The 13730-nt window shown below is 36.0% G+C and overlaps 1 protein-coding gene and 1 non-coding gene across 8 annotated transcripts in view; both read left to right on the forward strand.

The window, feature by feature from the left end:
* The window catches only part of CNOT1 (CCR4-NOT transcription complex subunit 1), a 105215-nt gene that overhangs the window by 70464 nt on the left and 21021 nt on the right, over positions 1 to 13730 (forward strand). For 3 of the 7 annotated variants that reach the window (XM_025920769.2, XM_025920770.2, XM_086689292.1), the window contains exons 18-30: positions 345 to 546; positions 1530 to 1676; positions 3064 to 3188; positions 3609 to 3895; positions 4940 to 5018; positions 6942 to 7172; positions 7486 to 7626; positions 8552 to 8731; positions 10259 to 10375; positions 10712 to 10822; positions 11142 to 11219; positions 11406 to 11583; positions 12439 to 12569. In XM_025920769.2, coding sequence (XP_025776554.1) covers positions 345 to 546; positions 1530 to 1676; positions 3064 to 3188; positions 3609 to 3895; positions 4940 to 5018; positions 6942 to 7172; positions 7486 to 7626; positions 8552 to 8731; positions 10259 to 10375; positions 10712 to 10822; positions 11142 to 11219; positions 11406 to 11583; positions 12439 to 12569 — 2007 coding nt within the window. The remainder of the gene's footprint in view (positions 1 to 344; positions 547 to 1529; positions 1677 to 3063; positions 3189 to 3608; positions 3896 to 4939; positions 5019 to 6941; positions 7173 to 7485; positions 7627 to 8551; positions 8732 to 10258; positions 10376 to 10711; positions 10823 to 11141; positions 11220 to 11405; positions 11584 to 12438; positions 12570 to 13730) is intronic. The other 4 variants (XM_086689290.1, XM_025920771.2, XM_086689289.1 and 1 more) reach the window with 2 other exon arrangements.
* LOC112857615 (small nucleolar RNA SNORA46) lies at positions 9388 to 9525 on the forward strand. Its single transcript, XR_003223341.1, has one exon. It is a non-coding gene; the product is annotated as a small nucleolar RNA SNORA46 (small nucleolar RNA).

Raw genomic sequence — 13730 nt, forward strand, 5'->3', positions numbered from 1 at the left:
AGGGGCTTGTTGGAAATTTTAAAGACCTAATGTAACAGTTGTCCTGTGTGTTTAGTGCTATGGCTGCAGGGCAGTTCGTCTTAAACATTAACTCTTGAAGTTCCTTATCCCTCACATTATGGCTCTGGTACTTTGGCGGAGGCTAATAACTCTTTAAACCTTCTCTGTGATATAGTAAGAACAATGTCTGGCACACTTGACTTGATGTCGGGATTTAGTTATCATGATTGCTTGGGTTTTGTAATTTATTAAGCATATGAAGAGCTAAAGATTTCTTTACTTATGTCATAAATCTGCATGTGCTTGAAGTATGTTTAATACATTTTTATAATGTTTTTCTTTAGATTGACCCTCTTGGTGGAATGGCATCTCTTAGTATAGGTGGTTCAGCTGCCCCTCACACCCAGAGTATGCAGGGTTTTCCTCCAAATTTGGGTTCTGCATTCAGTACCCCTCAGTCACCAGCAAAAGCATTTCCACCCCTTTCAACCCCAAACCAGACAACTGCATTCAGTGGTATTGGAGGACTTTCATCACAGCTTCCAGGTAAGTGGGGTGGCGGATGGAAGTGCAGATCATTTGTAAGTTTCATTGTGCTTTAGTGTGTAGTAAGGTGTTTGGAGTCATTGTGATAAAATGAAAGCTGTTTAAATTGTGAAGGTTACTTCAACCTTCACAGCTGGAAAGAGAAAACTATACTATTACAATATTAATTCATTCACATTGTAAGGATCCTGTATTACCAAATGATAATATAAACAGTAACAAGTGTGCTAATCACATATTCTGCAAGCTTTATAAATTACAGTTAGTATAATAAAAAGAAAATCTTTTATGTATGAGATTCAGGTATATGTTCTGCTTCATTCTACCTCACCTACCTTGACAGTGATGGTAAATCCCTTTTCAGTTTTTTCCAGATTATTTTAGCTTTGAACTTTTCTATTGAAGTAACGGTCACATCCCACCCCCACCCCTCACCCCCACCTCTGTAATTTGTTTGTCTTAAGGTATCTGCATTTTGACTCTGTAACCTAATTAACACTGCTGTTATATGGTTCTAGCCCTGATTGTTGATTTAAGTCAGAGTTACTTCTTCGGTAAAGGCTTCTTAGCAAAGTCCTAACTTAAGTTCTGTTTGCTAGGGTTGAGGAATAGGGAAGGCCTCCTGGCTCATGTTAACTGGAATATAGTAGCAAGAAATTGATTTTCAGTCATCGGGAGAAGCAAGCCAGTTCCCCTTTACTTTTACTACCTTATGTATCATACCACATATGAGAATGTACAGTTAAGGATTTGTGTATTAATATCTTATTAATATAAATACATGAATAATTCTAAAAAGCTGAAGAAATTCTGGCATTGTCCATTTTCATCTCTTTATTCATTTAGTTTCTCTATAAAATTAAATAGACATTGTGAGGGAATTAAAGAAAGACCCGGACTTTTAAAATAAGAACCTGTATCTCTGATGTAAATTCAAGAATATGAATAATGATAAGACTTCTGGCTGCCTTCCTTCTTTCTAGTAGGTGGTCTTGGCACAGGCAGCCTGACTGGTATAGGAACTGGGGCTCTTGGACTCCCTGCAGTGAATAACGACCCTTTTGTACAGAGGAAACTGGGCACCTCTGGACTGAACCAGCCTACATTCCAGCAGAGTAAGATGAAACCTTGTAAGTGGTAGTGTTGTCTGTGATTGTGAAGTATGACTGATGCACATAAAGCTTTTTAGATTTCCAATTTGTTCTTCCTAGATTTATGGACGGCCCAGAGTTATGTGGACAAAAACGTTGACTTCTTTTAATATATTGTTAGTAGGGCCGTATGTTGATGTGCCTTCTAGATCAGTGGGAATTAATTTATGAACTTGATTTATTAAAATAAGAAACTGAGGTATCACTCCACCTTTGATCAGATTGCTAGAACAGTATGATGGTTAATAAGAAGTAGCATCCTTTAGGATCATTAGTCTACAAGTAAGAAATACAGTAAAAAGAAGACTTAGCAGTTTAAATATACGTATATAAATATTATATCTATTATAAATATGTGTTGGTGTGGTGGTCTTCGTTTTTGGTTTTGTTTTTTTAAACAAATCAAGAGCAGCCATGAGAATTTCAGATTCTTCTTTGAGGTTGGTAGTTTATAAAGCAGTTTATTTTAAGATTAAAGCTTTATGATCTATATAGCATTATATATAATAAATATCACCATATATATGATGTAACTTAGAAAACAGCTTTTAAAGTTTTACCTCCTTAGTAAGGTAATTTTCAAAGTCAGAAGTCTTTCTAAATACATAAGTATCATTTACTTATAAATACCCGTCTCGTTGGGACTAAATAGTCATTGTACAGGATTTGGAATTATACCAGTTGACTTGAAAATGTTAGTGTGAAAGACTTGTCTGAATGTTAATGTTTTGTAGCATGCTTTGTGTTTATATCAGTGTGTCATACACATGCATTGATAATTCCTAGATGTCATTTTTTAAAAAATAAAACATTTTAAAAATGTTTATTTTTTTGAGAGAGTTGGGAGAGAGCGAATGCAAATGGGGGAGGGGGAGAGAGAGAGAGGGAGAGAAAGAATCCCGAGGAGGCTTTGTGTTGTAAGCGCACAGCCCCACACGGGGCTCGATCACATGAACTTGTGATATAGTGACCTGAGCTAAAACCAAGAAGTCGGATGCTTAACCAGTTGAGCCACCTAGGTGCCCCAGATGTCACTTTTATTAAAAAGTAGTAAAAGACTTGTTAATGTCAAGTGAGGTGGTATTAAGGGTAAGTGCATTGTGAATTTGAATGTAGTGGACTTTCACAGGTTGATAAAGCCTGATGAAGAAAATACTAAGGTAGAACTATAGTTGTAAGGCAATTTTGTTAAAATCTTTTGTATGTAGTTAAAATACTTGAATACTGAACCTTGGCCACTTAATAATTTCTTCATTTTCTCCCTTAAAATGAAAACTATATTATTCTCTTTGGCTTTCTGTGTGTCTCATGGGGAAGTGGGGAAAGAGCTTAAATGCCCAGTGGGTTGCCTTTCTGTTTCTTACAGCGGACTTGTCTCAGGTGTGGCCAGAGGCAAATCAGCACTTTAGTAAAGAGATAGATGATGAAGCAAACAGCTATTTTCAGAGAATATATAATCATCCACCACATCCAACTATGTCTGTTGATGAGGTGAGTGTCTAGGATGTTCCTATACGTTATGGTTTATGTAAATCTTAAATAAATGCCCTTTTCAAAGAGTTTGGAAATTCAGCTGATAGTGTTATGTTATGTCTGTGTACCATTTCAGATCTTAACATTCATCTCAAGCTCAAGTGTTTTGTTAAATGCTTTGCCTAACAGTTCTTTTTGAAAATATTTTACTTTAAGTATATTTTTTCTACACCTGACACAGGGCTATAAGTCATGACCCCCAAATCAAGAGTCGCATGTTCTTCCAACTGAGGCAGACAGGCGCCTTCCTCCCCTGCTTTAAAAAAAAGATTTTATTTTTAAATTATATTATTCTTTTTAACAATTCTTTGAGAACTCTTTGAAGAATGCTTTTCATAATAGTTTCCTTTATGAATGTTTTTGTCTTGTTTTTCCTAGGTATTAGAAATGTTACAGAGGTTTAAAGACTCTACCATAAAGAGGGAACGAGAAGTATTTAACTGTATGTTGAGGAACTTATTTGAAGAATATCGGTTTTTCCCCCAATACCCTGATAAAGAGTTACATATAACTGCCTGCTTGTTTGGTGGGATAATTGAAAAAGGACTGGTCACTTATATGGCACTAGGTCTGGCCCTGCGATATGTTCTTGAAGCCTTACGCAAGCCTTTTGGATCCAAAATGTATTATTTTGGGATTGCTGCACTAGATAGATTTAAAAATAGGTGAGTGAATAGGTTTCCTATGAAGCATCTCTTTTTTAGTGTAAGAAATAATAACTATCATTTACAACCTAGTTCTTGCCATGCCTCATCATTATATATATCTTAACAGTATAAAGTTGAAGAGGAAGAAGTGAAAACAATTCATTACAGTTATGAAATAAGTGGTAGGAAAAGTATAAACTGAAATAGTTTTTTGTTGATTATTGAGGGCCAAGTCATTGTTTTATATTACAGTTCTTTGAATTTGACAAAATTTATACAGTTATATAACTACTATCACAATCAAGATACTGAATATTTGTATCACTCCCAAGCAGTTCTCTTGTTTTGCCTTTGTACAAGTTCACCTTCCCCCATCTTTGACCCCTGGCAGTTGCTAATCTGCTTTCTCTGTAGTTTTTCCGGTACACGGTGTGTGTGAGTCTAACTTGTTACAGTTACCACCCATCTTTTGAAATTAATCTGTATTACTGCATGTTTCAGTACTTGTTCCTTGTCATAGCTGGATACTATTCCATTGTATGGATTAACTCTGAATTGTTTCTCCATTTTTTGATGAACATTTGGAGTTGTTCTGGGTAGCAGTTTTAGTGGCTCATTGTAATTGTAACTGAAAATAGGACCTTTAAAAAAGATACTGTTTCCTTTCTTTTTCCTTTTTTTTTTTTAAGTTTATTTATTTTGAGAGAGAGAGAGAGAGAGAGGATCTGAAGTGGGCTCTGCACTGACCACAGTGAATCCAAAGGGGGTTTTGAACTCACGAACCCTGAGATCATGACCTGAACCAAAGTCAGATGCTTAACTGACTGAGCCACACAGGTGCCCCATAGATACTGTTTTCTGATGTAAAAAGAGTGAAGTTCGTCAGTATTTCTCTCTACTTCTGTGTTCTTATCTTTGGCATTCTCTTCAAATAAGGTGTTTCCAAGGTAGCATGAGGACAGTGGCTTAGACTAGCATTTGGAAAAAAATTTGTTAATTGTGCTGCTTCTGTTCTTACATGAAAAGAATGAATGAATGAATGAATGAATATTTTATTGGCAGATTGAAGGACTATCCCCAGTATTGTCAGCACTTGGCTTCTATCAGTCACTTTATGCAATTTCCACATCATTTACAGGAGGTAAGTGTGTCTGATACCTCAAAATCTAATAGTTGGAGAGTTTATTTTAATTTGATTTTGGATTTGCTGGGACTGGCATTAATATTTCTTAATGATTGGCATGTTATAAGCATACACATTTTTGGTGCTCATTAGGCGGCTTAATGATAGGTCATGAAAAAAAATGTCATTCTTGGATTATCTTTTCTAAGCAGTGGTTTTGCTTCATTCAATGAAAGGCTTTTATCAGGTACTGAAGCCTGATAATGCTGTTGAAGTATAGACATCTTTTATTATTATTAAGAATTCCTGCCTGATTCTATAAAGTATTTGGAGTGGGAATCTTGGATAAAAATAAATAAAGATGTTCCTTTGATCTAAATGTTAATATGAGCCAGAGCTGTTTCATATAAGACTAAGACAAGTGTTTCTTGAAACTACAGCCTGCTTGTGGCAGCTGGCTGCTTCAGTCAGTAGAGCATGTGACTCTTGCTCTCTGGATTGTGAGTTCAAGCTCCATGTTAGGTGTAGAGATTACTTAAAAAAAAAAAAAATACAGCCTTCTTAACTACCTGCTTAGAGTCCTTTCATATACTTGTTTAAAAGGAGGGAGGTAGTCCTTGAGGAAATTGACCTAGAGATTATAGTTTTAAGCCATTTTACATGATTTGTCAACTCTTGTTTTAGTAAGTGATTTTAGGTTAATTGGCTAATATTATTCATACCTTTGTCTTGGCTTTAGTCAAAGTCTACTCCCAGAGAACAAGAAAATTGATTAATTTTTATTGTTATTTTACATGAAGCTGAAAAATGGCTTTATAACATCATATTTTAAGGAATCAGATCAGAATTTGAACCTACTTTTAATTTTTATTAGAATTTAGTCCAGTGTTTTCTACCTCGTGCTGCTGGGTCTGTTTGTAGGAGGCCAGGGTTTTTGTGTTGGCTTAACCTAGGAGACCTATGGAGTGACAGGTGTGAGTGTTACTTATTCATCTGAGGGGGTTGGGAGAATATGCCAGTATTGTAATACTGAAAACTATACAGGAAAGCAGTGTTTTGTAAAACTAAGATGAGAAGTCAGAGGCTTACCACAGTAAAATGTGTTTGGAATTCAGAGGTGGGAATATAGACCTTAGGTAAGTGGAGACCAGGAGAGGGGCATGGGCATGATCACAGAAAACAGTCGTCCCCACCACCCCTTGTAACAAGACAGCTAGAGAGAGAGAGAGAGAGGTAATTGTTTTCGTTTGTGTACTTTAAGACGCTGTACTTTATTCAGAGACTGTCTTACTTGAAAATCTCCTTTTTTGAATAAAGTTATCATATACCTAGATAGTAGTTTTTGTTTTGTTCAGGCATAGACTGCTGGAAATAGGTTCAGGATCCCTATGTCAGTTTTCTAATTTGTATGTAGAAAGGTCAAATGGTCTGAAATGGAAAAAACAGTTTGCTGTCTTGCTTATTACCTTCTAGAACTGACTTGCCTTTCTACAGTGTGTTTGTTTTGTAGTGATACTTTGCTGAGAGATAATTCACATTACCATGTATTTTTTAGGCCTCAGATTTCTCATCAGTGTTCATTAAAAGAGATCAGTTTATTGTACAAATTTAAAAATGTTAAGGTTTATATATATTAAGGGATTTACGGAGGTATATATGCAAGCATTGGTGGGTGTTTTGAACGTGTTTTGCTAGACTAGTTCTCATAAATTTTTTAAGACACATTAATATTTTACTTCCTAAAGAGCCCCTGGTATCCACTTACATATATTACGTATAGAAATATGGACCAAAATGGGGCAAGGAGTAAGGGTTATAGATGAGCCAGAAGAGTCTTCTGAAATGATTTTTCCCTTGTTAGAAGTCAGGGGAGTATAATTCAGAATTTTCAATTTTTGTTAAGAACTCTTTTAATGTGTTTCCGTCTCCCTACCCCTATAGTATATTGAGTATGGACAGCAGTCTAGAGATCCTCCTGTGAAAATGCAGGGCTCTATCACAACCCCTGGAAGTATTGCACTGGCTCAGGCCCAGGCTCAGGCCCAGGTTCCAGCAAAAGCTCCCCTTGCTGGTCAGGTTAGCACGATGGTAACCACCTCAACAACCACCACTGTTGCTAAAACGGTTACAGTCACCAGGCCAACCGGAGTCAGCTTTAAGAAAGATGTGCCAGTAAGTAGATCTTTTTTCTTTTCTCGGATTTGTTATGTTGTAAATGTATCTAGGAGTGAGCATGTGTTTTAATTTTATTATAAACAGCACATGCCTAGTAAAGTATAAAGATGAACATTTCTCCCTTTGTATCTCCCCCAGATTTCCCAGAGGCAGGCACTATTAACAGTTCAACATGTATTCTTGCCAACAGTTCCAATGCACAGCCATATATACCGTGTATATGTTTTATATTAAATATGTATACATTTTCCCCTGGGATTTGTCAAACAGGTATTTCAGTTCATTTATTTTATGTACTTTGTGTTTTTAGCCTTCTATTAATACTACAAACATAGATACGTTGCTTGTGGCCACAGATCAAACTGAGAGAATTGTAGAGCCCCCAGAAAATATCCAAGAGAAAATTGCTTTTATCTTCAATAATCTCTCTCAGTCGAATATGACACAAAAGGTGAGCATGATATAATAGTTTATATATCATTGTGAATGCTATCTATTTTATCCCTAGTGGGTTGGGGGATTTCTGCACCTTTTTAAATACTCAGTTTACTTTAAAGATTTAAAGATTGAAGTAATAGAATCAAAGCAAAGGGAATACAGATATACAATTAGTGGCTGTGGTTTTTGTAGCCGTTAAATAGTACTAGTTTTGTGGTGAGTTTTACAGGCTTTTGAAGTAAACTACACGATCTCATCATGATGGAACATGTCATTTATACCTCATCACAACTCATGTCCTCCCAGAGACCATTCAGAGCTATTATTAGGTGCCTAGTAACTGAGGTAGACCTTGTGCAGAGCATAAGAAGGGATTCTTCTCTTTCAAGATTATATAATAACTCATTGGAAATGCCTGTTTTAGCCTGTAAGATTAGCCTAAACAAGTAGGTTTTGAGATATTATGTATGTACCATCTTTCAAAATCCCACCAGAATTGATTATGAATAAAATAAGTCTTTAGTGTCCTTTTGGAAGAGAAATTTCAAACTTTAGAGATGATTCCTGGAGATAGAAATTTAGGAAAATATGGTTCTGATGTTAAGTCTGTTAACAGGCTGTACATTAGCAATATATGCAAGTTTGGTCAAATTGAGAGGTGGGTAAGGTGAGGGTGAGGGACTTAAAGTTGAAAGGAACCATAGATGTTTTAGTCGTAGTCACCCACAGTTTGAGAGATGATTGACTTTGTACTAACAAGAATTTAATATATTATACTTCATAGCATATGTCTCATGTGGAGGGAGATGAAACATGGAGCTTTAGCATCTAATTTTGCAAGGAGCCACATGGTATAGGATTGTTTACATAGAAGAAACACAAAGCTGTATTTTATCATCTTTTAACCGTGTACTTCCTGTGTCATATTGATTGGCTAGGTTGAAGAACTAAAGGAAACTGTGAAGGAAGAATTTATGCCTTGGGTTTCACAATACCTGGTTATGAAGAGAGTCAGTATTGAGCCAAACTTTCACAGCCTGTATTCAAATTTCCTTGACACGCTGAAGAACCCTGAATTTAATAAGATGGTTCTGAATGAGACCTACAGAAACATCAAAGTAAAATTTAGTTCTTCTATTCCTTTTCATTACTGTTTTGAATTTGGAAATACTTGATTGTACAAGCAGAATTTTGCGGGGAGGTATTTATTGGCTGTTTTTTTCTCTAGGTTATCTAGGGTTTGTTTCAGATACGGAACTAAATTTCACGAAGAATTTCATGAAGATGTACTCTATACTGTTTACTTTGAAAGTAGCTATACTATTCTAAATTTGTTTTCATCATTTCATGCATGGTTTTAATTCTTGATCCTCTGTTTATGTTTTCAACTTGCTTTTAGTTTGTAATATGCTCTTAGCTCTAGTCCCTCACTTCTGTTTTTTTTTTTTTTAATAGTCTTCTAGAAATCTGTTGTATGGATGTTTATTGCTAATGGATATTTAGGTTGTTAATAACTTTAACTGTTACAAAGACAATGCTCCAGTGAGTCTTTTATGTCTTCTTAAGTGCCACGTATCTTTAGACTCTCGACTTGTTTGTAGGATAGCTGTTTTAAGGATTCTCGGCAGTTTAGAGTCAAAGTTTTCCTAATGTGCTAACGCTTGTTGCATGAAATTAGGTATTTTATTTCTCAGGAGGAATAACATTTCAAGAAAACCTATCATATAGCTGTAATCATTCTTTGATGAATGATTTGGGCATTGGCTTAGGAACCAGCACTATATTTAAACCTGTGGATGGAAATTTTTCCCATTCCTGGTTACGCTGTAGTGCAAAATAATTCCTGGCTCTTTGTGTTACACAGCTGACTTTGTGCCATTCTGCTGTTGATCTGTAGAGTTAAGGAACATAACTATACTCACTTTTTGTTTTTTGTTTTTTTTTAATCTGATGGCAGTGATGATTGGGATATAAAAGTTTCTACATATTCTGGAGCAAAATTTCAAGATTCTTTTAAACAAATTTAAATTACAACTTTAAATTTATAGCCATAAATTAAGAAGTAATATGTAGATGGATGTATATGCTTGCCCCAAAACACACTCATGTGATGTTTCTGTCCCCCTTAGGAAAGTAAGAACTACAGAATTAATGAAATAGATAGGTAATTAAATATAGATTTAAATCCAGAAATTTTAAAGGAAGCACTTTAGCATTATTATAATGTATTTCAGAAAGTTATTTTAGTTCTCTCTAGAGATACATAGTGACCTGGATAATACTAAAAGGTTGTAGTAGATACTGTGATCTTGGTTACATTTCTTCATATGCTTGTTGTCTTGAAGGCCTTAGAACCGTAGCTTTAATCATCATTTGAATTGAATTTTGTTCCTCAAAATAGATTTGCATTTGGGTGCCTGCTTCAAACCTAGCTAAAAATTTCAGTTTTAAAATACTTTTCTGTAGGACTATACATGACCCCTTAACCTTGTATAGTTACACTCTAATAATATGGAGTAGATCTACTTTGGGGTATGTTCTCAGAATTGACGTCTTGTTTTTAATGTTGGATGAAAGGGAATTCTCAAACATTCAGTTGAGAATTTTTTCTTAAACTTATTCTATATTTCTTAATCCTATACCAGGTGCTCCTGACCTCTGATAAAGCTGCAGCCAATTTTTCAGATCGTTCTTTGCTGAAGAATTTGGGACATTGGCTAGGAATGATCACATTAGCTAAAAATAAACCCATCTTACACACTGTGAGTTCCAGCCAGAGGTTCATGTAAAAATTGAGAATGTTCATATAGCATATTATGTCTAAAAGTCTTGACTGTATTTGGGACTGTTTTAATGATTTGGGGTGTTTGTAAGAGTTTGGCCCATGTTTTGAATCTGTAATTGCATGCTCATGATTCTATATTGTTGAGCACAATAAAAGCCAGTAAGGTCTGGTTGTCACCCTTTTTTTGTAAGGCAAGGGTCATATTATATTGATTCCTGATTTGGGAATGAGTTTGCAAAATACCTTTCTTTGGTGCTTTGTGAGGGGTTTTGAAGTATATTCCCAGCTTTTAAAAATATTTTTCTTATTCTAGGACTTGGATGTAAAATCTTTGCTGCTAGAGGCTTATGTTAAAGGACAACAAGAGTTGCTCTATGTAGTGCCCTTTGTTGCCAAAGTCTTAGAATCTAGCATTCGCAGTGTGGTGAGTAGATTTTAATATTTTATTGATGGTTAATCTGTAAGAGTTAGTCTGTTTCAGCAAAAGGGTATGAGATTATATCCTTAGTTCTGAAGATAGAGCTAGTTCAGTCTTTCTCAGGGAAACTCGGATTTCCAATGTGAGAGATTAAGGTAGCATCATTTAATAACTCTGATTTTAATGGATGTTTTTGGGTTTTGATGGTTTTCTAAATTATGATATAGATTATTATGGCCACACAGGTGTAAGTGCCTAAGTATTTTAAATAATGCGAATTAAAGAATGATTTGGGGACCAACTTAACATAATAGCTTTTCTTTAGGTTTTTAGGCCACCCAACCCCTGGACGATGGCAATTATGAATGTATTGGCAGAGCTACATCAGGAACATGACTTAAAGGTACATTTGTTGCTGCTTTATCCTTTGAAACTTCCTTAATCCTTCACATTATTAAAATTTACAGGAAAGGCGGAGAATTGCAGGGGGCGGGGGGGGGAAGCACTGTAACAATTGGATGAGAATAGTATATATTGTGAATAAAACTACATTTTTGTTTTCAAAATTCAAATAATTTGAATTATGCAGTTAAACTTGAAGTTTGAGATTGAGGTCCTCTGCAAGAACCTTGCATTAGACATCAATGAGCTAAAACCTGGAAACCTCCTAAAGGATAAAGATCGCCTAAAGAACTTAGATGAGCAACTCTCTGCTCCAAAGAAAGATGTCAAGCAGCCAGAAGAGCTCCCTCCCATCACGACCACAAGTAAGTGTGATAATTAGCCTTCTGCTTTACCAGAATTTTCTTAAATGGTACATCTTTATGCATGTGGCAAGTTATAATTTTCCACATAATGTGTTGAAATTTTGTATACTTTTTGGTGAGCCATCTGAATTATTAAGGAGAAGTTAGTAATGTCTAGGTATTGTCTTCAGTTCCAGAATTCATCTGGGTAATTCTTAATGGTATTCTTAACTAAGTATCATTAATCCTATCCCAACTAAGCCGGGTGATTCTTTAGAGTGTTTGAGATCAGAAAGAACTGCATGGCATGGTGGGCCTGTGTTACTCCTCACATGGTAGCCAGACTACCAGCTAGACCTGCCCAGGGGGCGGATTATTATACGTGGATCATAGATTGGAAATGTGGGGGCTATAGAAGTATTGAATGAAAGATTAGGAGGTGTGTGAGAATAAACCAGCTTGTCATTCTGTCTCATTCGTCAGTAGCTAAGAATCCCCAACTGTAACCAGAGAACAGCCTAGATGGGAAAGAGACGTCTATAATGAAGAGTTATCAACAAGTCTTGGGCTTGCTGATAACAAGTCTTGGGGCTTGTAGCATGTCCTCACAGTTGATTTCTTTGCAACTGCAAAGGGTATTTTGCAGGGGTATTGTCACTGACATAGCTTTACATACTTTGTCCAAATCTCTGTATTAAAACAATAGAAATTTTTTTGTTATAATTTAGGGTGGAAAATGAGACCTATGCCATTCTCACCCCCCACTCCCACCCCCAAGAGACTAATCCAGTTAAAGACTGCCTAATGCCTTGATTTTGTAGCAAAGTCAAGAAATGTGCTTTTTATTAGCTCTTATTTTATGTCTTTAACATTCAGCAACTTCTACAACACCAGCTACCAGTACCACTTGTACAGCCACAGTTCCACCACAGCCACAGTACAGCTACCACGACATCAATGTCTATTCCCTTGCAGGCCTGGCACCACACATTACCTTAAATCCAACAGTAAGTAAACAACTGCTCTATCCCCCAATTCCTACTTTATGACAAGGTAAATGGGTCACCTTCCTTTTCTTTTTCTCCTTCCTTCTGGATTCCTAGATCTTAGAGGATTTTGTACAGAAAGAGGGATTGGCAACTGCTGTATAGTATAGCTGGGATTTTTTCCTACTCTAAAAATATAGTCATTGTGACTGGAAATCACCTATGTTGGTTACTCATATCTAAACCCTGTGGTATTAATCAGCTGGCGATATAATCACAATGGCCAAGATTACCTTACACAGGCCAAAAGATCCTTAGTATTCCATAGTTTTTTGCTGTTTATTTTCATTATCATGCCACCCTTAGCCCTTGCATTAAGCCGTTTCTTTTGGTAGATAGCTAGAACTGAGCTGATTCTTGTGTGTATGTGTAAAGTCTCCAAGCCAGGATCTAAAAGTGGGACTTAATACTTTCAGTTACATTCTATATTCCAGAAGGAAGTTTGGTCTGAAGTCATATAAAATGCCAATAGTTACAGGTATTTTACTCTGTGTATTGAGAGTGATGATTATCTTCTTTTAGTCTACTTAACACTTGTTCAGAATCAGATACTGGAATATTCATAGTGTTTGATTTTTAGAAACTGCCCATGTTCACAAATATAGGAATAACATTAATACATTGAGCTTTTTTATTTAAAGGACACAAAGGGATTTAAAAAAGATCATTTTAGGGGCGCCTGGGTGGCTCAGTTAGTTAAGCATCTGACTTCGGCTTAGGTCATGATCTCATGGTTTGTGATTTCACTCCCCTCATTGGGCTCTGTGCTGACAGCTCAGAGCCTGGGCCCTGCTTCAGATTCTGTCTCTCCCTCTCTCTCTCTCTTCTCCCCTGCTTACGCTGTGTCTATCTCTCAAAAATAAGTAAACATTAAAAAATTTAAAAATCTTAACCTAGGTCTCCCTCCTGTACCCCCATGGCACTTAATTTTTTGTGGGGTGGGGGAGCCCTTAGATTTAGAAATTGTGATTCCCCTTTATAACACTGTCAGTAATCTGAATATTTTTATGTATCCATCATGAGTATTTTAGAAGTTTCTCACAAATTCATTAAGTTAAAGAGATCAAGTGAGTATTAGGGCATACCAGAGATAAAAGATTAGAAACAGTCATTCAAGTGAAG

This window comes from Puma concolor, chromosome E2, assembly GCF_028749965.1.
Source record: "Puma concolor isolate L17-30 chromosome E2, mPumCon1.1.hap2, whole genome shotgun sequence".
Classification (NCBI taxonomy): domain Eukaryota; kingdom Metazoa; phylum Chordata; class Mammalia; order Carnivora; family Felidae; genus Puma; species Puma concolor.